Below are 26,908 nucleotides of genomic sequence, written 5' to 3'. Positions count from 1 at the left end.
ACCCAAGACACATACCTTAGAATCTAAAATAACATATGCTTGCACCCGGTGGAGGCACATAGATCTCACTTTAAACTGTACTAGTTCCGATTAACCTACAGTATGTGCATAAAGTGGACTTACAATCATAACGTAGGCTCGTGAAATGCACCCTGAGCGGTATCCCTTAATAACTCCAACTCCAAGCTTAAAAGTGGTTCGGATCCCACTTTAAACTATAGGTCCAATCCCGATTAGCCTATGTGCATAAAGTGGACTTAAAACAACAACTCAAATTCTAAGCTCACAATAGAAATTTTCAAGTTTCGGCCCATATTTCAATAAGGGTGACCACAGATCCAATGAAATAACAAGGCAAGCAGCACCACACATACGAGAAAGAAAAATTCTTACCAAGGTAAAATTTCTTGCTGGATTGGTGTCAGAAGGGAGGACTTTGAATATAATGTCTTCTTGTTTCAAATTAGGATATTTTAAAAATGTTTAGCACTGCCTCTAAAATTACCACATTATTAATGTGCAGATTACAATGTGTATTTTAAATAAAGCTAAACAGAATACAATATGTCCACTTCCCATTTATTTGTGTAATAAACTATTGCATTTGAGATCACCTCCCCCCAAAACAACAGTGTTTTTGTCATAAGAAAAAGTCGTTAATATTTGAAGAGGAAAAAATGAATATGCACCTAGTGAGGGATGTACAGTTATCATTTTCTAACATTCCTCATACAATCAAGATTATCTTACAAAAACCTATTCCTTCATTGTGCTTTCTGCGATTTGGGGTCTATAAATAACAGCCCACTATTAATTGCCACTTGCTGCAAACAGGTGCTGTGAAGGGACAGGGAATGTCCAGGCAAAAGTTCATCATTGGTCTTATCTGCGTGCATGGACATCCGGAAAGGGGGGGGGGGGGTGGTCACCCTGGAAAATTAATGTCAACCTAAAAATTATATATTTCACACATAATTTCATTACAGTCACAGTAATTTGTGTTAATTATTATAAATTCGTTTATGAAACATGATAATTTCAGACTGACATATGGGGAAAGTATGATTCCCTTGCCCCCTCCCTGAAAAAAATACCTTGCTTGACCCTCCCTGGAAAAAATCCTGCAGACGTTCATGTCTGGGTGTCGAGTGGTTTATTGTATCTGTGTGCTCTTTCTTGTTTTGAGTGGTTCTTGAAGCTGTGGCGACGCAATGGACAGTTTTGTTCCTTTGTAAATGAAAAGTTAGTAGTATTCTGAGTACGCAAATCTATAGCTTTTAAAATTAGTGTTTCTTAATGTCATTGACTTGTCGTGGAACTTTCACTGTCGGGAGAATTCACACCGAAGAGGCACATGACATGCGACACAAGTGTTTCACACTGAAGAGACAAGGTGCACGCGACACTTGTTTCTTTGCTCCATTCGCATGATGGTACTGATATAATTTATTGCATTAATCAGTTTATTAGTCACCTGAAAAAATGTAACAAGAGACATTGTTACATGTAAATCGCATTTTAAAATTTGTGCAAGTTATTGAAACTCGGGAGATGCATGTTGTGCATGAGAAACAGAAATAATATGCACTGACCTCAAACTGAATACGCTATACTTTCCAGCCTGGATAAAGCGAAGACCTAAACTTTTTATTTTATCTTTTTAATTCAATGCCCTTAGCCCAAGAATTTTCCTTGTAAATACATTTCCAGTATTTAAGATTTTATGCATGAATTGACATGTACCCATGATATTAAATATTGATAAATAAATTCTGGCATGATCAAAAAGAGTTAATAATACGTAATTAGATTATGTGTAGGATTGTTGACAAATATAAAAATATGAATGACGAAGCGGGTAACGTCGTCTCTTTGTAATTAAGTGATCCCAGGTTCGATACCCAGTGGAGGCATATAGTGGCGCGGGTTGCACTTTAGACTGTAGGTCCAGTCGTGATTAGTCTATTTCTGCATCAAATGGTCTTAAAAAAAGAAGACTCACAACTCAAATATGATATTAGGATTGTGTTATTTGTCAACCAATTTCATAAGAACCTTTCGCAGCTCAGTATAGTTGATACGATGGCCTGGTAGTTGAGAAATAATTCACTAGAGTACTTTACCACGTTGACTGATCTATTTTGGACTAAAGTGTCTCCATGTGTTGGCTTTTTAAAATAAAAGCAGTCATGCCCTAAATGGCGAAAACACGTCCTCTTTGCACGATGTTGAAGGCAAATTACAGCCGATAACTGCATCAAAAAACTTGATAAAGCGAAAAGAATGTTGTGTTTAAATCTTAAAACATTGTACATATCGATACTTTATTATATCAACAAATTGGAGGTTCAAATATGTTAAAAGCCTCCAGTTGGGCTCTCTGAAAATAGCTCGTTGGGGGTGACGTATTCGCTGCACATTCGCGAACAACAAACTGAGGCGACACGATGCACGATATTGAGAAAATGGCACAGTCCGAGAGGCACGTAAGCAACATGTGACATGTGCAGCTTGCTGTGTTTCGTCGGTTCGAAAGGTTCAATTGATTACCAAGTGTTCGCTTTCAAGCGACAAGTGTCTCTTGCAGCATGTCGCATGTTCCTTTGATGTGAATTCTCCCTAACAGGAGCTCATTTACTTTTGTTTCGGTGTGTATGACATGACAGCAGACATTCAATGTGCAGTGGAAGCATTTTCTGTTATGAATCACAAGGCAACACTGTCATCATAAGTCCATTTTGGAGGTGGGGTTCAACATTTTCAAATGTCCTAATTGTACCATGGTTTCGAAAAAATAAATCAGCATAATTAGGACTGCTTACACCAAAGGCCCTCTGGTCTTACTACGTGTGAACATATGTGGTTAAAATATTTCCCAGAAATTCTGTACGGCAGCAGATATGGACACAAGTTATTTTTATGTAAATAGTACTCATCTTTGTAAGGTTTTCACAAATTCCATGGTCTATTCATGAAAGTAATAACAAAATAGGAATTTTGCACTACATTAGAGGCTTCCTACACAAATATTAGATTGGCAAAATTATCAGTAATAAGTACTGCATTAATATGTCTATGTTGGCAGATATTAACATGCACTGATTAATTTACACAATCCCAATAAATGATTGAACACGAACCAAATCAAAAGACATTAACATAGACATTGCAATGTGCCCCAGTGCAGAAAAGAATCACTCACTGTGGTACGTAAGCATTTGCAAGAAATCAAGGTTGTTGGTTGTCTTAAATATTTTATTTAGGCTATACTGATCGTGGAGGTTTATATTAATAATTAATAAAATTTAGCATTTTTATGCGTGCACCAATACATTCAAAACTAGTTTTTCATGCATCCAAAAGTTTTTCAACATTATTTTCTAAGCCTGAGGAATACATGAAACTTTCATCCAACTTACTGAGTAGTAACATTTCATCCATGAGAAAAAAAATAAAGGCATGTAATGAAAAGTATCGTTTATTGCAAATTAATATATACATGTGTACATTCACATCAAAATATCACATCGTGAACATTTACGTTCCACTTGCTTGCAGTATGGATAATATGTGGCTACCAATGCCTTCATCCTGCAAAAAATAAATAAATTGCATGCACACGTGTAAATAGAATTACATACATTATTTAAATAATTAAATGTTTATACCAAGAATATAAATATGATCTCCAACAACTTAAAAACCAAAAGTTGACAGCTAACAGGAACACCCACCAGCTTATGGATGATGGAGCACAATCAGATATGGAGGGTAGCTGCAGATAAGTCAGCTTGGCTACGAAATAAGCAGTTGTGGACAATTAGGCGAAAGGTGAGTGCAACTTCAACAAGAGATGGTGGCATGATGAATTTAAAAGTGGAAACATCTTACATGGGGAATTCTTGTCTCCACTAAATATACAAGCGACAGACAGTCTGATGTCATATGTGACAGCCCTACCACCTTAAACTTTATTATTACTGAAACCACAATAAATAGCTGGAGATCCTTTGTTGTAGTCCTCCACTCCCCCATGGGATTAAAGAGAACAAGTCATGCTAGAAAAATATTGAAGTTTAATACCTATTACGCAGAATTATTTGGCTATTATTAGGGATGATCTGATGATGATACCAAATTATTGTTATCGCAAAGTGTCAGTTCAATGAATGCATGCACACATGTGGTAGACCGATAGGCGCCGACTCCATGGGGCTTGGGGGCGCTCGAGACCCCCAAAGTTAATGATGTGTGGGGCAGAGCCCTCCAAATAATTTTGCTTAAGATGATCAAATGTATTCTTTTGCTTCTCTTGTAACGTTTACTGAATTGTGCCACATGAACTTAACTATAAATACACATTTGAAATGTTATAGACCATCAACTTGGGGGGGGGGGGGGGGCTATGACCAGAGACAGCAAAACACATGACTTATTACTATATACTAGGTATGTAATTATGAGTATTGTTAAAATTTTTACTAAAAAGAATTTCAAAACACGATATCCATGAACTAGGGTAGTTTGGGCTACAAAAAATGGCTCTCACATGACATTCAGAACGAGATCATTGATATATTAGGGAGATCTGTTTTGCGCTCCGTGGTAGCAGATATTAAAAGTAGGGAATATTTTGCTATTATGGTTGACGGAACTTGTGACATATCCATCCGTGGACAATTAATATTCTGCATTCCAACTGTGAATAAAAATTTTGATATTTATTAGGAATTCATGGGCTTTTATGAGATTCCGAACACTGAAGCCAAAACTTAAATAAGGGAGAGCGAGTCATTCATTAATTTATTTCAGTGATCAGAGGCCCCCCCCAATAATTTTGGCAAGTCTACGCCCCTGGGTAGACCTTCGACCTCACCACTGAAATTTCTGAGTTCGAGTACCAATCTGAGTATGGGTGTTCAATGTCAATGTCCTTTAATCAATTTCATCAAACCATCACTCATCTTCATCATCATAATTAACCAAAAGTGGCAGAAAAGTGATATAAAGAACAAAAATACAGTACAGGCACACACATCTCTTTCTCTCTCTGTGTGCGTTCATTTATTTATTTAATGTCCCTCGCATTCAACAATAAATGTTAATTCACGGAAACCAGCTGACATCAATGATGAATCTGAATACAAAATAAGCACAAATGCAGTTTTTGCATGAATGATTTACTTTACTTGCCATTTCTGCCACTTTTGGCTAATTGGGAAGACGTGGAGAAATAGTGAAAAGATGAAGTAGATGAACGGACAATCACAAAGAAAGATGGACAACACGCAAAACAGACCCCCTACAGAGGATTATACTGGCTGTGAGTCCAAATGCCAGAGCTCCCCTAGTCTGCAAAATGCAGTCCGGGGTGTACTACACAGAAGTGAGGTTGACATTTGGGTGTTTGCAAAAAGGGTCTTACACCCTGCAGTCTTGCTATTACTAGAGGCACACATTTTTGGTAAATAAGAAAGCAAATTTTGGTACAAAAACAGAGTGAATTTCGGGTTCAAAAGCGGTAAATAAAATGAAATTTCGCTGTTATAGCAGTGAAAAAGCACCATATAAAATGACATTTTGGTTTTAAAAAAATGTGAATATCATCCCAAATTTCATATAAAAACTGCACTATTACACAAAATAAACATATCCCTTGTAATAGCACATTAAGTCATTACCAGAATATTAAGTTTATTCTTGTATAAAGGAGTCCATTTTTGCTTCTCAAATATGTACAGCAAAATTAATGAATTTTCCGTGAATTGCATAACTCACAGGATACTTCAGACTTCAGAAAGTGTCGCGTCGGTACATAAATGGTAAATTTCGTGTTTAAGAGTCTATTTCGTATTTTGCAGTTCATTTCGCATCATTTCGTGACAAAATAGGGTAGGAAAATGAACCTCACACCTTTCAGAAACCTGAAAAATTAACATTAAAATGTGTTATTTCACATTTCATGTTTTCGTCAAAAACGAAATATGCATGCCTCTAGCTATTACGTATGGAAATGCACTTAGGATTCCACTAGTTGGGCTAAAAGTGACTTGAGGAGTTGTTTAATCATGAAGGATTACCTGACTGGTCCAAGAAACGAAGATATCCTTCTGGTCTCCTGTTTCCCCTTCAGGAACTTCAACTTTAATCAAGACGGAATCAATTGAGATGCTACCATCTGTTAGTTGGATATTCCAATCTTTCATGCGGCTATATAAGGAAGAAATTGTACATTATTAATAGTTGTTCGAGTTGATAAGACTTGAAGAATAAAATATGAATTAGACACCTTCATGAAATTTAGCAAGTACGTGGGCACTAAAGAAACATGTAATTCGTAAAAAAAACTGTAGCTCTCTGTCTTCTACTTGATGAGTTACAGAGTCAAACTTGTGACAAAAATTGTTTCTTTCCTTATGAAATCATTTTCGTTATTTAATATGATTTAGTATTTACTTTCATGGCTACGTAACCCTATTAAACTACTGTGACAAGCTACATGAAAACATGTGAATGTTCTAAAAGAAATTCTAAGCATGAGTATTTTTTCAATTTTGGAATATCACAGTGGATTTTCGAAAGGAGAGCAAATTTCGAAAATGGCTTCACTGAAATTGACCCAAGCCTTAATGTTTTTTTTTCATATTATCTCAAATTGGATTAACACAGTTTGCATGGTATTTCTATATTTTACTATATTTCTCCACACATGTTTCTGGTGAAAATATTAAGTGATGGAAGCACATACCTTTTAACAAGGTGGAACAGTTTTTCAGCTGTTTTAGTAGGTGGCCCAGGATCTACCATTGCAAGAGTGGATGTGTAACGTACTTGATGCTTTGAGATGCCTGCTTCCTGGCATGCCTGGTCAACATCCATCAGGCACATAGACTGCAAACAAATGTTAATATATGTTATTTCAAGTTCAACTGAGAGTTTTCATTTCAACAATAAATCATGCCACATTTAAATGTAATTACAAGTCATATGTTAAGAACGTACTCCCATTCATTTTAACCCTTTCCCCACCAAAAAATAAATATCCCTTACTTGTGCAGGTTTATTTTGCTGTAGTTTACGGTTATTACAAGCATAAGAAAACAGTTTTTCGTTGTAACGTTTCAGACTGCTTCTTTTCAGTTAAGTTGCTATATTACAACAATGTAACATTCACAACATCCATTATGTAACGGATTATTTTTGTTTAAAAAATTGCTAACCATTGTTATAACTGTATCTTTAGTCAAAATGAAAATAAATGTCTGATGAAGGGAGCGTGTGTTCTCCTGAAACGTAACAACGAAAAACTGTTTTCTTATGCTTGTAATAACCGTAAACTACAGGAAAATAATTCTACAATGCAAGCAATGCGTACATACAAGAAAAACTATTGTGCACGTTTTCCAAGCAAATTCTAAAATAACTTTCTAGACCATTTTGTGGTGCTTTATGTTAGCAAACAAGTTTTTAAGTGATAAAATGTACTTGCTATTCAACGAAATAATATTTATTCAACACTGTTCAAAATAAATGAATAAAAATAAACCACAGAATATTTCCCATCAACAAGCTGATTCAGAAAAACTGGAATTTCATTTCACTCCCAAATCCTGACAAGTGCCAAAAACAATTTTAACATCTTTCTTAGGGTTTTGGATATATATTTTCAGAATTCCCTGACTTTTCACTAATAGGATTACTCTAGACTTTTACAGAATTTCCAGGCCAGTGGGATCAGTGATTTATCCATACACCACAACCCCCTGCCCCCAAATATTCTAGACACTCCTCTCAAATAAAATTTAACTGATACTTTCTGATAATGATGCTAGTGAAAAAAATTGTTTCATGGTCTTTACAAACTGAAGTATATTTTGGTGACTACATTTTCAGTTTAATTACTCAACCATGATCAGACAAAAGTGGCAGGAAGAAATCATAAAATAAACTACATATCAAGTTTGGAAACAAGATTTGGTGACGTCAGTTAAGTTTCAAACACTGAACGCAAAGTTAAGAAATTATGACCTTTTTCACTCGGAGTCAACATTGTAACTTGCAAACTTCAGTACTTACATTGTCTTTTATTACCAAGACCCCATGCATCAGCCGGGGTCGTTTGGGATCTGGAGGAAGAGCATCATATTCGGCTGCTTCTTTCTTCAAGAGAGGGAGGGACACATCCAGTGGAATGTCTGGGGTGGTAGAGATAAGACACGTTTCACCATTAGCTGGCATGTAGCAGGAGATTCCAAATTCCTAAAATATAATTGTTGTGGTTAGTAATGCTTTATCAAATAATCCTCTCATACAATATTAAAACAAGTGTAAATGAAATAGTTATTATAATAGTTTTTAATGTACGGATATATAAAAACTTCTTCAAAAGTCAATGATCAGAGATTGAGCCTGGGACATTATCACTCCATGCCAACGAAGTACACTGACACCCTCATAATTTCAATAACTTCTATCTCTGTGTAAGTTTTATGTCCATTCCAAATACACTAAATAAATGGCATGTTAACAGAGCATACACAAATACAATATACAGTATATGACAATAAAAATAATACATTGTCATAACAACATTTGAAAATGGTTAGGCTAAGTTCAAAGTTCCACATTTGTGCAATATTTATATTAATTTAGTCATAACAGTTACTTTTGACTGGCAATATGAAAATCAAATATCTTCAATCATATGTGTTCTTTCAGACAAGAAAGATATGATACTTTCAAATTTATAATTAAATTTATTGAAATTGTGTACATTTGCATTGGCATCAAGGTTTATATACAAAGGTCAACTCTTTAAAATTGTTCAATGTATAATATGATGTCATACTTGGTATTTTGTATCAACATTCAAAAAATGGTAATTGTAATCATTAGATAAGTATATTGTGATATACATAGAAAAATAGCTGTAACAGAGCAAATATGTATATTTACTACACAAGCATTCAAGCTGTTAAGCACTTATGGACAAAAATATAAAACAAAAACAATTGAAGATTGCACATACTAAAAAATTTGGCTTGAACTAGTTGCTCTGATACTAGTTGTCTGTGACTTGAGAAAAAAAGAGCAGCTGAAGATGGAACAAGGATAAGGACAGATAGAGCAATATGGGATGGTTATATATTTCTACAATAATTGTTGCTTTTAAAGCATTAAACTTGGCAATGTTATAATAACTTGGATGTTTAAGTTATATAGAAGCCTTTTATGACTTGAATGAACTTTGATCATGATATAATCTGATAAAGATTCGAAAGTTGTGGAATGACACTGATATGTATAAAAGATGCCATGTTGATTTTGAAGCAGTGAATAGGTATCTGTTTTCATCTTCCTTAATGGGCAGGCTTGTAAATGGTACAGTTCCTCAAATGAGTGCTTGGAGGAAGGTTGCATAGAGTGACACTTATATGTTCTACGTTTGGATGTGGTTTGGTCAGATGATGAATTTTGAAAACTGAAGCTCAGAATTGTAGATACAAAGACTTGCTTTATCCTGGAAGGAGATAACAAAGATATATTTTCTTCTTATGTATAGCATTGATATGTTATAAATGTTCTTGTAAACAAATGCATAATTTGATGCTCTTGTAATTTTTGTTGTTTCTAGTTTTTTTTATCAATTTAATACTTATAAAGGTATTTATTATTGTTTGAACATAAACACTATTCATCAGTATATGTAAATTTAAATTTCCTTTTCAATATAGCACCATAGCTACCTATTGCGCTGATACTGAGTTTGAATTATACTGACTAACATTGTTAAAAGTACAAAGAGTGAGGCAGATAAAATAATAATCTTAAAATACAGGATGGGAGAGATTACTTTGTGTGAGTGACACACATATTACTTGATTTTGTTGAGACATGTATGACCAAAAAAAAGTATGCCTTTGTGTACAATATTAAGCACTAATTTTGTGTATGCAGTGTAACCATGTGAATGATGCACATTATAATATCTTAAGAATGTACTGCTTTCAGTCGTCAAGTTTCAGCACAGTTCATTCTTCATGTCCCTGATGTACGACGCGCATCCAGAAAGTAAGTTCCCCTATTTTTTCCCGTGAAAGTAAACATAATGAGCCGTGTAAATTGTGCATGCGCAGCAGAGCTAAGACGTATCAATCATATGCCAGGCGGACAGATCCCGCCCGGCAGCAGTGGTCCGAAGTGGAAGCTCATATTCCTTCTCCCGCCGCATGCCAGTAACGAGGCAGCAGTGGTCCGAAATGGAAGCTCGTATTCCTTCTCCCGCCGCATGCGAGGTTCGGTCGGTGATAAAGTTCCTGAATGCACAAAGCATTGCGCCAATTGACATTCATCGTCAGCTCTGTGAGGTCTATGGGCCAAACATTATGAGTAAGCAGATGGTGCGTCGCTGGTGTCGGCAGTTTTCGGAAGGTCGTCAAAGTGTCCATGATGAAGAGCGCAGTGGGCGTCCGTCCCTCATCACTGATGATCTGGTTGAGCTGGTGCGGCAGCGCATCGTAGAGAACCGTCGCTTCACGATTACGGAGTTGAGTAGCCTTTTTCCGCAGATATCGCAATCTGTGTTGCATGAGATTGTCACGCAGCGCCTGCTGTTCAAAAAAATGTGGGCCAGGTGGGTGCCGAAAAACCTGACACCCGAACACAAAATGAAACGTTCAGGAGCAGCAGTGACATTCCTGCAACGGTACCATGATGACAACGATGATTTCCTTGACAGGATCGTCACGGGCAATGAGACGTGGATTTCGCACTTCACCCCGGAAACCAAGCAGCAGTCAATGCATTGGCGGCATAGTGGATCTCCGGTCAAGAAGAAATTCAAACAGACGCTGTCGCTACAGAAAGTGATGTGCACCGTGTTTTGGGACAGGAAGGGCATTTTGCTCATTGACTTCCTCCCCAGAGGTGAAACGGTGAACGCTGACCATTACTGTGAAACACTAAGGAAATTGCGACGTGCCATTCAAAACAAGAGGCGTGGCATGATTACTGCAGGTGTTGTGCTCCTCCATGACAATGCTCGTCCACATACGGCTCGGCGCACAGCAGCTGTTTTGACGGAATTTGGCTGGGAGTTGTTTGATCATCTACCTTACAGTCCTGATCTAGCTCCCAGCGATTTTCACGTTTTCTTGCACCTCAAGAAATTCCTGTCCTTCGGTGAGCGTTTTGGCAACGACAAAGAGCTGAAGATGTCTGTCACACGCGGCAGAGTTCTACGACAGTGGGATCCAAAAGTTGATACCACGATACGACAAGTGTCTCAATTCTGGTGGTTGCTATGTTGAAAAATAGCTGAACCTTTGCTGTACCTGTTGCCAATAAATGGTTTCCTGAAACTGTGTTGGTTTTTTTTTAAAAAAAATAGGGAAACTTACTTTCTGGATGCACCTCGTACATAGGATTTGCCAATCAGGAGGGACTTGATGCTCTGACCCTAGTGGTGTTGTGAACACACAATTCTTGGGACTTGTGTACAGATTCTGTCATAAGATGTTTACCATCACAATACTGCTTTAATTTTCTTTTAGGGTTCTTGCATACCCAAATGTTTGACACTCTCATATTTAGTGCAAAACAGTCCTGGGTTTGATTCCCGGTGGGAGCACCCAAAATTTCAGTGCTGTCCCAGCCTCATGAGGGCACTGGATAGCTACTTGAAAATCAGTAGTAGTGTGATCCAGTCTTGAAAGTCGCACAACAGCGGTGATGGGATTCAGCACATTAACCATGTGTCAACCAATGGAAAGCCATAGAGTTTCTGTTTTATTTTATTTATTTATTTGCTGACCCTGAAGAAGAACTGGAAGAGGATTCACTCACCTGTTGGATTTTTTCTTTCAAGAATTCCATCTTTGCACCTTCTCCATGAACAAGCATCACATTCTTTGGTTCACAGTACTGAATCAGCTGCATAATTCCTTTTGCATCAGCATGAGCAGAAAATGACATGTACTGCAACAAATTAATAATTGTACTTTCACAATGTTCTACTGTAGCAATTGCTATCATTATTTACAAGGGGGGATATTTAATAAGTTAAATATCAGTGTTCTATATAAGGTCAAATTACCACAAGTACGGCTACTTCACATTATTGTTTCTTTCCAGATTAAAAATGGATAGAAGATCTGAACAGCATTTACTGCTATACAATGTCAGTCTATGAGTTTGTAGCAAGCTAAGAACATAATAAAATTAAATTAATAATGAAACTTCATGAAAATTCACCAAGGAGAGTGAAAAGGTAGTCTATTGAAAGTAGGTGGTATGACCATATGTATGGTGTGCATAAAAAATTTAAATAGTAAAAGAGATCAAGTATTTGCTCATTTGATAGGTCTCTTGATTTCAAAGTCTCATAGCGTAATGAACTGTGAGGTTCGTGGGATCAAACCAAGAATCTTAACCATTATGCTTGGGTGATGTAGTTTTGTCATTCATTCATCCTCACTGGTAAGCACTCACCCTTGGCAGATAACTTGATGGTAATGGGCGAGAGGTTACTTTTCACACATGGAAATGGCACAACACTAAGAACTTGGGTTTATATCTTCTACAGGGTGTCCCACGAACGGCGCAACTGGGAATTAAGAGTGGCGAAATTTAGTGATGGTCTATGACATGGAAATACTGGAAACAGCAAAAAAAGAAATGAAAATTTTCTTTTTTTCCTGTTTCCAGTATTTCCATGTCATAGACCATCACTAAACACACCTTTTGTTGCCTTCAAACATCAACAGTGTTGCCACTGTACCTCATAATTTTTTTAAAACTCCCATTTGGACCGGTACACCTTTACGAGAAATTTCAGGATTGGCTATACGCGAAAACGATCGGTTTTCTTCTCTGAACTATAGATGGTGAAATAGTCCACCTAACCAAGGTAGAAATTGACGTCCAAATTTCCGTACGAATGTTTGACATGAAATTTTCCATGCTTTGTGGAAAAATAAATTTACACTTTCACTTACATTTGGCAACACTGCACCCCGTTTGTTGTTTCTATGTTTAAAAATATCTACTTGGACAGGGCTAACATTTGGTGTATGACTTATGTATGTACAGGTTTCGGTTACAAAGTAACGCCACTCTTAATTCCCAGTTGCGCCGTTCGTGGGACACCCTGTAGTTTAGGTCAACATGGTTAGAGAAGGAGGTTACCTGTCTATTCGGTGATGAATAGTTCCTCGGAGAAGACTCCTAGAATTGCACTATGTAGGCTCGCTCAAGCTCCCCGATGTTTCTCGTTCCTCGATCCAAAGCAAAAAGACCCCACGTCGCCTGCTACTCTGTCACTTATCCTTTTTTCTTACCCCCTGGTTATTGCTCCCTAATACCAGTTGATCAGCAACATAATTCCAATCAACCAGGAGGATTGATTTAATACTGACCTAGCATTCTTTGAATGTTGAGAGAGTAATGGCCGACGAAGGAGGTTATTGCTTCTGGGTTGCTACATTTCTCTAATCAGGGGAACCTGTTATGATAGGAAGCATCCCCCCCCCCCCCATTTCTTCTAAGTTTCCAATTATGGTTTTCCAATTATGCTCCAACATTAACAATACATGGTTACTTCCATAAAGAATTAAAATAACTACCTGTACAGATAACTTGACATCAACTATCTGCTTGTTCTCCATTTCCACCACTTTGGCCCCATTCAGAATTTTGTGTCCTACGGTTCCAACTACACAGTAGCCAGGCATGATCACCTGGAAAATAGAAGTACACATTTTCTACCTGTCACATGTCTCCTGATAACTTCAGCATTCTACTATTCTCATACTGGGTATAATTGAATAACACCTGTACAAAATTTCTAGATAATTTACAATAGCTATGAACAAATACAATTTTTTTCTGATACTCATCCAGTAAAAATATAAAATTTAGCAAATCCAATAGTTACATTCCATCCATTTTTAAGTTCATTAAAAAATAACATTTTCCATTCAATTGTAGGCCATTCATAGAAATACCAAATTAGTAACATTATAGGTAATTTTACCAATTCATCAACATGTCTAAATTAATAATGAAATACTGTTTAATCTGTTGCAACCCTACAAAAATAATATTAAAAAAAAACATAGTTCGACGTCAAGAAGTTCAATAATGCAAATACTAAGTACTGTACATAATACAAAAAAATTCCATACTTTAATCCATTCATATGTTGTTGCCTGGAGAACAAGATTCTCTACCAAAATTAATTTAGCACAGTGATCACAATTCAGCGTAATGTATTATTACTGAATGGAATTAATGAAATCTTCAATTTCAATTTAAACTTTTAAGTCAGTAATTTTTATGTGCGCCAAGAGTTATTCCCAACAGAGGAATATAAGCTTACCATGTTATTCTCGTTTGGTGCCCACTTCTTGAAGATTTGAAGAGAGAGACCAGCATGAAGCATTCCTGGTGTAGCAAAGACAACCATGGCACCAGGATTATCAATGTATGCTTTGTCAAATGGCTTGATGTGCTTGAAATCAAACATATTCCTTTGCACAAATGTTTTCCTTATCTTTTGATTTGTCCAGGTAATAAACATTTTGTAGTAGTTGTTAGCCTGTTAAACAATTAGAAAGATCTTTATAAATTTCCTACAAACAACCATCATATAAACAAAATAATAATAATAACAATAAAAACCTGCAACCCTAAATGAATGATATCAAGGAGATGATGAGAAAGGAGCAGAAAAAAAATGCTATATTGTTGAATTACTAGTAAAAATTAGAAAGCTGATGTAAGAAAAGTATATTACAAAGGCAGGGTGTTCTCGTTGGTTTGGAATGCAGACCTTACAAATTCCAATACTTGCCTCATCTGGTTTAAAAGTACCAGCCTGACAAACAATATTAACATGCACTGAATATAACATTAATTACTATATTCTTTTGAATCCAAGATGCACCTCTTATTTCTTGTTTTCGATGATGAAAATTTAGGTGCACCTTGGATCCGAGTATATATACGTATAAATATACCATGGTATTAGTGTAATATAGAAGGGAGAATTTGCTAATTTCAATAATTAACATTTTTTTTCGATGTTTTATTGAAATACCAGTAAGAAAAATCACCCACAATGAAATTTTCTTCCCTTTAAATTTGTTGCGTTGACAAGAACCACACATTTCACAAGAAGTCAGTTTATTTTTAGCAGTGAAGTATGAAGGGGAACAAAGAAAAATGGGTTATTTGCAGTAAAGAGTTGGTCGGTGAGTCTACTTTTGTAAAGTTGCCAATTAACAGATATTAAAAATGGAGAAACAGAACCATCAATCATATGATGCAGCATTTAAACATAAAGTTATTTTTGTGTGTTGAAGAACTTGGAAACCATGAAGCTGGCCAATAATTTACTTCAAGTAAAGCGTCCATTAGTTGTTGGAAAGGTCAAAGATAGCAGTAATTTATTACAGTATTGTTCTAATAAAGTACCGGTATGTAGACCAACAAACTGACTGGCTGACTTATCAAAAACAAAGTAAAACACACACCTAAGAATTAAACGTGCTATGCCAATGATAAAAGCCGAGACTGATATTCAGCACACATGTGAACAAGATGCAACACCCAACCTCATAGAGGATTGATTGCACTGGCTGTGGGTGAAAGAACACAGTTTCCAGAGAGTACAGCATAGAAGAGAGGCTGGCATCGGAATGCCTTTCCCAGGTAACTCCTTGAGTGGTTAATGTTCCAAATAACTTACCTTCTCTGTAAGACCCACTGCAAAATATATGGGCACTTTCAAATTCATCCTCTCCCAATAGGTCTCCAGAAGAATGCACAGTTCTTGAGCTCTCCCAAGAGCAAAAACAGGAATAAGGACTTTTCCACCACGATCCACGCAATCGTGCACTTTCTTCAAAAAGTCCCTTTCTCTGAAACAAAATGAGGACATGATTTTAAAATCCTCAAGCATATTACTTAACAAGAACAGAAGTTGCTATCCGAAACAAAGTTTCATTTAACAAATGTAATTATTGTAATGTGAGATACATTTGAAATTTGCATTATTCTACTCAGTAGAAGTTAAAATTCTATCAATAACTTGATATACACTGACGCAACAGATTGGTGAAAAAGTACCCAAGAGTTCAATAAATTTCTCATGATGCTTCAGCTAGGCATCTACTTGTTGTCAAACACAACTTTGGTCAAAATTTAGACAAGTAAAATTTCAGTCTTGAAGTTGCATTCAGTAATAATATACTTGAAACATCATACAGTAAATGTTTATTGATAAAGACAAAGGTGATATTTCTAAAAAAACCTGTTAAACAATTAGAATAATATACTGAAAAGAAGCTGTACACCAATATGACTTCTTGCTAATAAGAAAAACCAGTAATATGCATGTTCAGCATAAATAAGCATTGATTTTATGTGAGATCTGGAAGATATATAATAGAATCTAGATTTTACATTTTCCTATTCTATACATTTTACTTTTCTGATTCCAATGAAGCAATAAGATAATTTTTTTTTGTATATTATGCATTTTCTACATTATAAGTTATTTACACAGTCCCTTGAAACCCAAATAATCAGATTCTACTCTACATGCCATATGCATTGATATATATGTATGTTAGAGTTGAGCTGATCAGTTGAAATTTTTCATCACTGATACTGGCCAATACTTTTCCAGCTTCTGGGTGTCTCATAGAATCTGCAAAAATGTCTAAATATCCTAGAAATTATATAAAATGCATAATTTTCTTTACTTTTGCAACAAAATTGTGGGCAGATATGGAGTTTGTAATTAAATGATCTATGTGAAATTATGAATATTTTAATGCAAAACCCTGGTACATGGAAAACTTATGTATTGAAATTAAAATTACTGTGAACTACTTTGAATTGTTATAATTTTCACATACATCCACCAAATGAATTTCTTCAGAAATACTGATTTTTAATTATTAATCTGCCTGAAATCTACAAAACTTTTCAATCCTGGTCTGGGTGTACCTACAGCTGCTACCTTCATGAACAGATGCTTTGTTACTACAAGTAAACACATGCTGATTGTTTCATACCTGCAACGCTTTGAATCTCTTATCGTGGTAGCATACGTAGATTCAGAAATTAGTAAGTCAGGCCTACATTTATCCACCCAGGCAGCACCAAGGTGGCGATCTGGAGTCATGTTGTAATCTCCCTGCAAAGAAAAGATCTCTTTCATTATATCTGACAATGAAAAATGTTCATTACAATTCACTTACGATTAATCCTACAGATTTGCATTTAGTCACTTCTGACAGATACCATTCTGGACCTGGGTATCCTGTGAGATGTGAAACATATTCTTTAATGAATTCCAATGTGTAATTTTGTGTCAATGGTTCCTTCCCCTCCCAAGATTTGTAAATTTAACAATAAATTGACACAAAGTAAGAGAAAACAGTGGTTTTGATATCTAAATATATGCAACTTTGATAAAGTTTAATTTGAGTACACTTTATTCTGGTGGGTTAATTGGGACTAGATACAAGGTTTAAAGTGGAATCTGAACCATTCTTTGTGTGTCTCCACTATGAAACGAACCCAGAACTCTTTGTCCCTTGATCTCTAACAATAAAACACCACCTCCTTACCTTAGATGGTAAAACTTCGGTATGGTCCCAACGCCTCTCACTTGTTTCTTTCGTCATTTTTAACATTCATACTTACGTATTCTGCATTACGAAAAATTCTTCAAGGTGGTATTTTACTTTTTTCACGAAAATAAATTCAATTTGTGACAAGAGGAGTAATTATTGCTGTTCCTTATTTCGCTTTCGTAAGACACAATATGGCGAGACAGCTTGACTAGCGTGGTACATCATCATTGGGTATGCCGGGTTTCTAACCTTGTCAACCGAAAAATCCCCATGAACCATGCACAGATAGCCCCAATTCATGAATAGCCCCACAAATCATGCACGAATAGCCCCAGAAACCGAAAAATCCCCACGAACCATACACGCTTAGCCCCACAAACCATGCATGGCAAGGTTAGGTTAGGTTACGTTAGGCAAACATAGTTAAAATTGTCATCTTCTTGCAAAAAAATGGCATGGTTGGAAACACTGACAGGGAGTTACATCATCAAACATTCGCAACATTTGGTTCACGTAGTGCAAGGAAATGAAAGGTATGACAATTATGCATCGCAGATATTTCTGTTCAAAAATACATGATTTCCCGGTGAAATAGATTCCACGATGAAAGAAAATACCCCCACGAACTTCTAATTCCTACAGAAACTCATTTCAGTAAGTAGTTTCTTGTGTAAAAATGAAGAAATCCATTGGGACCGTATCGAAGTTTTACAACTTAGACTTCTAAAACTAACAACATAGTGCAAATTAACATAGTAAATGGATACCCTACCCAATCAGATGTCTAAATTCAAATCTCCCATCCATACCAGAAGAGAAGGTTATTAATCTGACATATATTTTCACTGCATATCTTGCTTTTATCTTAGGAATGTATAATACTACTTTTTTCCTTTTGTTAACTCCTTTTTAATACATTATATACCCAAAAAAAGCCAATTGTGCACTTCAGTTCCATCACTTCCCAATGCTTTTCCCTTCTTTATATTTTTTATTTAAGGGTCCCTGAAAAACATGAAATCGAACTTCCACAGGATTCACCAAAATGCTTAATATTATTTATATTCTCTAACTTTTCCAGGTTTTCAAAAATTTTCATGAATTTCCCAAACTTTTCCATGGTTTTCAGGACTCCCAAGTCAGTGGGAACACCGAACTACACTTACGAATACAAACCTAGAATTAAGGTACGAAATTAAATAATAATAATAATAATAATTGACGTCAGGCATCAGACCATTACTGAAAATAAAAATTTCAGCACTAATTTAGGATCCATAGTCACCACACTTACCGTGTACACAACAGACTGAGAACCAACGGAAATCCTAAACATAGCAGCTCCCAACACATGCCCTGCATAGTAAGCTTTGATTTCAAGCTCATTGTCTACCATGACAGTCTGGTGAAGAGTTACTGCAATGACCTTCTTCATGCAATCCTTGATCATTTGAGAAGTGAAGAAATTACTCTCACCTTTCTTCTCCACCATAATTTTCCTCATGTCCTCCTGGAAGAACAAAATATGTTGTTTTTTTCATTCACATGTGGAAAAACAGGGAAGTGTGTAATAAAAGCGTGATAAACGCATAATCAAAAGGAGATTAAAAATGCAGTACATGTGAATTTCTATTGTGGTCTGGATGCTTAATTCCGTTATAATACATGGCCTTTCATAATGTTGTTTGGCATTACTCAAACTAAAGAATAAATGTTTGATGAAGGGAGTGTGTGTTGTCCTGAAATCTTACATTAAAAATTGTGTTTTTGTGGCAATTTCTTTGTTTTTGTGTTGTACTTTCAACATTTATTGCTAGATGTTACTGTCTAGATTGTATATTATGTGACTTCCACTATTGATGTGAAATAAAGTTGTCCATATTCATTATCAGTTAAATCAACTCTTACTTTTATAATTCTATTGCTTTATTTTACATTTCTTTATTATATTGATTATTCAGATAAAATAGTTACATTTCTTTACATGGCCGCGTAATAAAAAATGATGTTTCTGCGTGTTTGTAAGAACCGTAAACTACAAGAGAAATAATTCTACAATGCAAGTAATGTGTACATACAAGAAAAGAAAAACAAATCGGCAACTAGAGATCTTGTGCTGTGTTCTGTGAATAACACACAATTAACCATCTTGGAACTGATTCAACATAGTATGTAGTAACACAATACAAGTGTTTTTCCAACTCCAATGGCCCTGATGATGCAAACAAGAAGTTTGTGAAACATTAACTGTTATATAAACAATGAATGCCCTGTTTAGAAATTAAATAGTGCAAAACAAATCAATACTTACAAGAAGAATTGGCACTATTGCTTTTGTTGGGTGTGTCATGTAAATTGGACCTGCGTAGCCAAACATTTCAGTAAGGAATGGCAAAGCCCCACAGTGATCCAAGTGAAAGTGGGAAATGATGACACAATCCAAGTAGCTGGTCACAGGTCCTTCTGGTGCAATGAAAGTGAAGTCGGGAAATTTCCTCTGCAAAATATTAATACATAAATACATTCAACTGAGCTAGATATGTGAAACAGCTTATGTCACATGTAGGATGTTATAACTAGAGTTTGGAAGAGTTGATGACCTAACAATTATTAACACATTGGGGTCTCACAACGGGCATAGCCCGCAGTGCACTTAAAGTCAATGTGGACGAACGATGGGCATAGCCCGTCCTGCGGTATGCAATCGCTTTGCTGATTGAACGACGGGCTATGCTCGTACTTCGTCTCATGCGCATGTTCATTCAAGCCCCTCTGTTGAAATTCCGACCCCTAGGTGACTCATGTGCTATTTTTATCTCGTACCTGCGACTGTTTGTTGTCGCGTTGATGTACTGTGCATTGTTTAGAATGGCGTAATTAGATCCAGATTGCATAGAGGTTTCCACCTCAGAGTTTGAAGTTAGAGACGATTTTGATGATGCAGATCAATTTGAAGATTTGGAAGGTAGGTTATATTCGTAATAATTATTGTCGACAATATAAACAGTGTTGCAAACTCTAGTATTTTATGAATGAAGTGAGAAGAGGTAATTTTTTGGGGTCTATTCATCTTGCCTTTTACTTGATTCTCCTAGTACATGCACTGATGTATTTTTAGTTTTTCCATTTATTATTTTGTATAGTGTATGTCAAATGAAAATTTATTTTATTTATTTATTTATTTGTTTAATTTTTACAGATGACGCAGAACCTACTGATGCATCGTCTGGTCCTGTTCTGCAGACACTTTTTCATACAAAAGATAATCACTTGTAATTTGTAATTATTTTTTGTTATGTGCACATAAGAAGTATTCTTATGCTAGATTCAAAAGCTGTATTGATAGTTTATGTAGTTAATTATTGAAATTTCCAGATTACGAACTAAAAATATCTCTATATTAACATTAGTTACAATGTTGTACTTTTTTCTTCACAAAACATTGCTGAAAAAAATATTAAAAAATGTCTGAAAATGAAAAGAAAATTTAACAAATTTTTGTTCATTGAAAAGAGGAAGTTTTGTAGATTTAAGAAATATGTGGTAAATAAAAACAAATTAAAAATATTTTATTTATGATTTTTTGAAAAACAACCAAAAACCGCAGACCAGAGGTAACAATGCTGTATTATGAGGCCAGACCCGAATGTGTTAAACAATAATAACAACAACAACCTGTGGTGCAACAGCCCGTGAGGGTCAGGGCCAACCTACCAACTGCCGACCTCACTCCCACCAGAGGTGAGGGATCAACCAACCAGTTGCAGGGTGAAGTATGGTCAGCACGACAAACCCACAGTCGTCGTTGTATGTACCCATGACCGGGTTATGATACTCATTCGCAGCTCCCCAATTTCCTCACGATGGTGGTTGGCTACCAGTCCCATACACAGGCCGAAATCTCAGAAGAAAAGTTGTTCCCCCAGGAGACTCAAACCTGTGCGTGTCCTGTAGCCGGAGCCCAAAGCATGACACCTTAGACTGCATGGCCATGGTGCAGGACTATTATTAAAGAATGTCCTATAAATTTATGCAAGCTTGACTTTTTTTATAATTTACAACCCTAAGATCCCAATCCTGATGAGTTGGTATCATTATCAGAAAGCACCGATTCAAATTTAACCCCAGATGCCAGTCGATAATTTCCCCAAGTCTGGGTATTTTGCAGGGTGTGCATAAAAAGTTACGAGGGCCACTATTTATATTTTGAGCCTTGGCAACACTGATTGAAGTTAGGCACGATTTAACGTTTGCACGGAATCGTCTGGCATTATTGACCATAACGTACTTCAAACTATACGCCTTCATGGCTTGGTGCTAAGCACAGGGGAACACTTTACTTTACTTTATAACGTACGTCAAATGTTTTGTCAATAGCTTCATTTGTGTTGTTTATGTTGCCTTGGAGATTGCGCGACAACAATAAAATGGAATTAACTCGTGAACATTTTCGTGCGATGATTTTTTACGATTTTCGACATGGATTATCAAGACAAGAGTGCATCGATCAACTTACTCCCACATTTGGCGATGAAGCCCCATTCTTTGCCACTGTGAAACGTTGGTATAACGAATTTAATCGTGGCCGCCATTCGCTCACCGACGAGATTCGCGAAGGTCGTCCAAAATCAGTTGTTGTTCAAGAAAACATTGATGCTGTGCAAAACCTAATACTGCAAGATCGTCATGTGACATACTGTGAGATTGAGGCAACCGTAGGCATTAGTTCCACCAGCATATATAAAATATTACATGATCATTTAGCTGTGAGAAAGGTATGTTCTCGTTGGATCCCACATAATTTGACAAAAACTCAAAAAGACGCTCGCGTCAATTGGTGCAAACAAATGCTCAATAAATACAATCGTGGTGCTTCAAAAGACGTATATAAGATTGTAACAGGTGACGAATCATGGATATATGCATATGAGCCGGAATGTAAACAGCAGTCGACTGTATGGGTGTTTCAAGATGAACCCAATCCAACAAAAGTTGTTTGCGCTCGAAGCACATCGAAACAAATGGTCACCTGTTTTTTCGGGAAAACTGGTCATGTGGCAACTGTGCCTTTAGAGGAACGTAGAACGGTCAACTCTGAATGGTACACAACAATTTGTTTGCCAGAGGTCTTCGGTAAAATACGGAAAACAAACAAACGCCGTCGGATCATTCTTCATCAAGACAATGCCAGCTGTCACACATCTCATCTAACAACCGACTTTATGAACAGTCAAAAAATAGAATTGATGGGTCATCTGCCGTACAGTCCTGATTTGGCACCCAATGACTTCTTCTTGTTCCCGAATGTCAAGAATAAATTGCGTGGACAACGATTTTGATGCGTTCAAAAACCATATTATGGAGGTGTCTCAAGAAGATTGGAAAAACTGCTGTGACAAATGGTTCGAACGAATGCAAAAGTGTATTGACCATAAAGGAGAATACTTCGAAAAACAATAAAGCAGTTTTCAATGCCAAATTCCTGTTTTATCATTGTTAGGCTCAAAATATAAACAGTGACCCTTGTACCTTCACTGAGCCTAATTATCCTGGCAAATTATGCAAAATTTGAAATGTTTATAATTTTGCACCATTATTGCAAGACCTGTCCAAAAAGAGATTGAATGCCTAGAATATCATATTCTGCTACTGGGGCATACATGTAAATAACAAACTGAATCAATCTGAAAATTATTGTTTTTAACTGTATTAAGGTTTAGATGTTTGTGAATGCACGTAATTTGTATATTTCACCAACAAAAACTACTAACATCTGTAGCCTATATTCTTCACAGACAAATGAAGTCAAACTTTGCTGCATTTTTAAAGCATCACACATGTAACACATTTTTTGTTAATGCTTTTCATGCATTCAGGCCATGTCATCATGCTCAAGTTTTCTACATTTGTTAGCACCAAATACTTCATAATTCTATGAAATCAGTTCATTATGAATATTTTAATTCAATGTGATGTCTAGAACCTTCCATTTTATGTGTGAAATGTAACACATGCAATACTGGAATGCCCCTACTGATGCTTTGGCACGGGATACTTAACAAGTAATGTTTTGCTTGTAACGTCACTTTAAGTTATTTCATTCAAATGGCATAGTGTTCTCTGCTTGCGGTGCTTTTCTGATATAAAGAAAATGAAGAATCTTCAAGAGTTCTTGGATACAACACAACTCTTGTATCCCATTGTATCACAACTAATGTAATCAAATGATTGGATAAAAAACCTCAATAAAACAAACCTGTTTTAAAGTTGTTACTGAAATTTTAACACTGGTAATTGTGTAATATATTATAATGTTGCATTACCTCATCATTATATCCCATGTGCATACCACAATCTAGCATGATATTCTTGCCACCCAGGGACAAAAGAATACAGCTGCGACCCACATCCTGTCCAGCACCTACAAAAATATATACATAAAAAATAAATTCCAATAAATATCCAGTCAAATGAGTTTCACAGAAAACTGGTTTAACTTAACAAATATCTAAAGAAACAATTCATGCATTTTTATAATGCTGTGGGAAGGAAATAACTCCTCAATTCAAGATGAATCATGGAACACATACAATTTTAACACGGTTCGATTCTTATTTATGTCTGTTAACACATGCTTCAGATTTAGTGATTACTTACTGTGTGTTTTCAGGAGAATGGTTTTTCACTACTTTATAATTCTGTGATTATTTCCTTGCTAGCAGCCATTCGTATACTGTCATTTTGGAATGTCGTATATGAATGGCTGCTGCTACATCATGTGATGCGAGGTGTGAAGGGGTATTAATTCCTTAAACGGATTCATTATTAAGCTAGATCGATGGGTCAGGTTTAGGGCTATTTGCATTAAAATAATGTCCTAAATTGTTCCCAACACCTGATCATGTAATATCTGGTCTCGAGCATGAATCCCCCCTTCAAATTTCACTTGAAAATCTGTGAAAACTACATGTCTGAGTAGGAACCATTGACAAGAATTGGTTACAGGAGACAGATCACTCAGCATTGGGACGGTGAAATGACAAACCTTCTGGCCTGGAGTTCATGCCACGTGAGTGATACATGGAGTCATAAAGTAGATGGACATAGGGTAAATAAATAAATAAATAAATGGTAAGATTTTACAATACCGGACACAGCTGTAATTTCTATCCTACTTCTTATACTCACAAAATATGTAATCCCGATGAAGTATCCTTGGTTAGCATGTGGGGGTGACGTGTTGATTTTGTTATTTGACCATCTTTGTTGAAATCTTCCGGTAAATAATGAACAACCGTGCATTGTCGGTTGCGATCACAGGCCACACACACCATTCGCGGTAAGGTTGTTAGGTTAGCTCAGGTTAGGCAAACACAGTTAAAATTTGGGGTTGCAATTTCATTTCTTAGGTATGGGAAACATAAATCTTCCGGTGAATAATGAGCAATCGTGCATTGTCGGTTGCGATCCCGAACCCCCTTTTTTTCGAATTTCTACACGTGACCCCCAAATATTAACTGCAGATTCGTGATTAGGAGCCCAAAATCATTAAGTATGCAAAATATGAACGAAATTGGGGAATGGTCCGGTATTGTAAAATTGCTCCAAATTAATAATGTGAGACTCGTGCCCAATATCTTCAAAGGTCAAAGACTAACACTGAAATTGTTACACCATGGAGCATATTTGGTAAATATGCGATATCGCCTGAATGGATTTCTTCAAATTTACAGGAGAAACTACTTATTGAAATCAGTTTCTGTAGGATTGTCGAAGTTCTTCGAGGTATTTTCTTTCGCGGAAACTGAAAACTTCGGTAACTGTCTGATATCGCCCGAACGGATTTCTTCAAATTTACAGGAGAAACTACTTACTGAAATCACTTTCTGTATCATTTCGTGGAAACTAAAAACTTCACCATAGAATGCTGCAGAACAATAAATAATCAGTTTTTACGTAGGGAACTTGCATCTTCTGTAACATTAGGCTGTTGTTTCCATTATGTATGTTCAGATGGCGCGAGCGTCGAAAGTCACGCGGTCTCGGCAGTGTTTCCAAACGTGCCTTTTTTTTTTTACGAGAATTTTTTTATTTTTTTTTTAACTATGCTTATCTAACCTAACCTTGCCGGAAATGGTCCGTGGGGCTATCATGAATGGTTTTTGGGGCTATCGTGGATGGTTTTGGGGCTATCGTGAATGGTTTCTGGGGCTATCGTGAATGGTTTTTGGGGCTATCGTGAATGGTTTTTGGGGCTATCCGTCAATGGTTTTGGGGGCTATCCGTCAATGGTTTATGATGACATAATAAACACGAAAGTAGGTATTCTTCGGTTAAGAAGGTTGAAACACTGCATACCCACTCCAAATCGACAAAACACAAGCACAACTGCACGCCACATTGTCTGTTACCCAAGCATAACAAGCAAGACAAATAATGACTCGTAATATGAAAAGTTGACACTATTTTATGGAAAAAGGCATAACTTCACCTTAAAGAATCTTCCGCAATGCAGAATAGGTAATCAATGTTAAAATTAATGTAATAAATGAGTGAGAGGTGTTCGGGTGATATCGCATAATTACCGCATATTTAAACAAAGTTGTTGTGTAAAGAAGTATTTCCGTGCCCTACTAACCTTCAATGTCGAGTTAAAACCACCAAATCGGCACAGGGGGAGAAAATTTGTTAAATTAGAGGGGAGGACAATCATGTATCGTACATTAATGGAATTAGTACTTTATATAAGATAAAGTAAGTCGAAGAGAATGAAACGTGCAATTAATACAGAAACTGACACAAGGCATCTGATGTGCATTTTATCTTAAATATACATCTTTATTACTTGTTTCTAATAACTATATACCCTATATTTTTACAAAACTTATCTCTTGACTTTCCTAACTGAAACCCTAAGTACAAATACAGCCACTTACCCAAAGGAGTTATTTTAATATCTGGCATTTTCGCTTTTCACTCAGTATTTTTGTATTTTCACAATTAACATATTATTTTAACCTATATTTTTATTTATTTTTGCCTTCAGCTCTTTACCAGTTTACCGGCGTTTCTTCTTGTATATATCGAATTCAATATCGATTACGGTGTCGTTTCAATTCAATTCTCGAACATTGAGAAGCTATTGTATACAGCACAACAGAATTTGTATACAATGTTAGAACCCAGACTGCGATTCTAAATGAAATTGAACTCCATACTAAATTTAACGATTAGCTTAGAATTAGTTATTTATTGAATTATTG

At 36.1% G+C, this 26,908-nt stretch overlaps 1 protein-coding gene across 1 annotated transcript; it reads right to left on the bottom strand.

Moving 5' to 3' along the window:
- Positions 1 to 3,460: 3,460 nt before the first annotated feature.
- Positions 3,461 to 26,719, bottom strand: IntS11 (integrator complex subunit 11). Its single transcript, XM_083111981.1, has 13 exons — positions 26,582 to 26,719; positions 23,969 to 24,066; positions 19,957 to 20,142; positions 18,940 to 19,155; positions 17,082 to 17,203; positions 15,749 to 15,920; positions 14,378 to 14,596; positions 13,623 to 13,736; positions 11,845 to 11,976; positions 8,077 to 8,259; positions 6,749 to 6,891; positions 6,081 to 6,210; positions 3,461 to 3,591 (listed from the first exon to the last, which is right to left on the bottom strand). Exons 1-13 carry the CDS (start codon positions 26,607 to 26,609, stop codon positions 3,538 to 3,540), a joined length of 1,797 nt encoding a protein of 598 aa, XP_082968107.1. The 5' UTR covers positions 26,610 to 26,719; the 3' UTR covers positions 3,461 to 3,537.
- Between the last annotated feature and the right edge of the window lie 189 nt (positions 26,720 to 26,908).

The sequence above is a fragment of the Lepisma saccharinum genome, chromosome 25 (genome assembly GCF_977018435.1).
Source record: "Lepisma saccharinum chromosome 25, izLepSacc3.1, whole genome shotgun sequence".
Classification (NCBI taxonomy): Eukaryota; Metazoa; Arthropoda; class Insecta; order Zygentoma; family Lepismatidae; genus Lepisma; species Lepisma saccharinum.
This window is presented reverse-complemented; position numbering and strand designations above follow the sequence as displayed.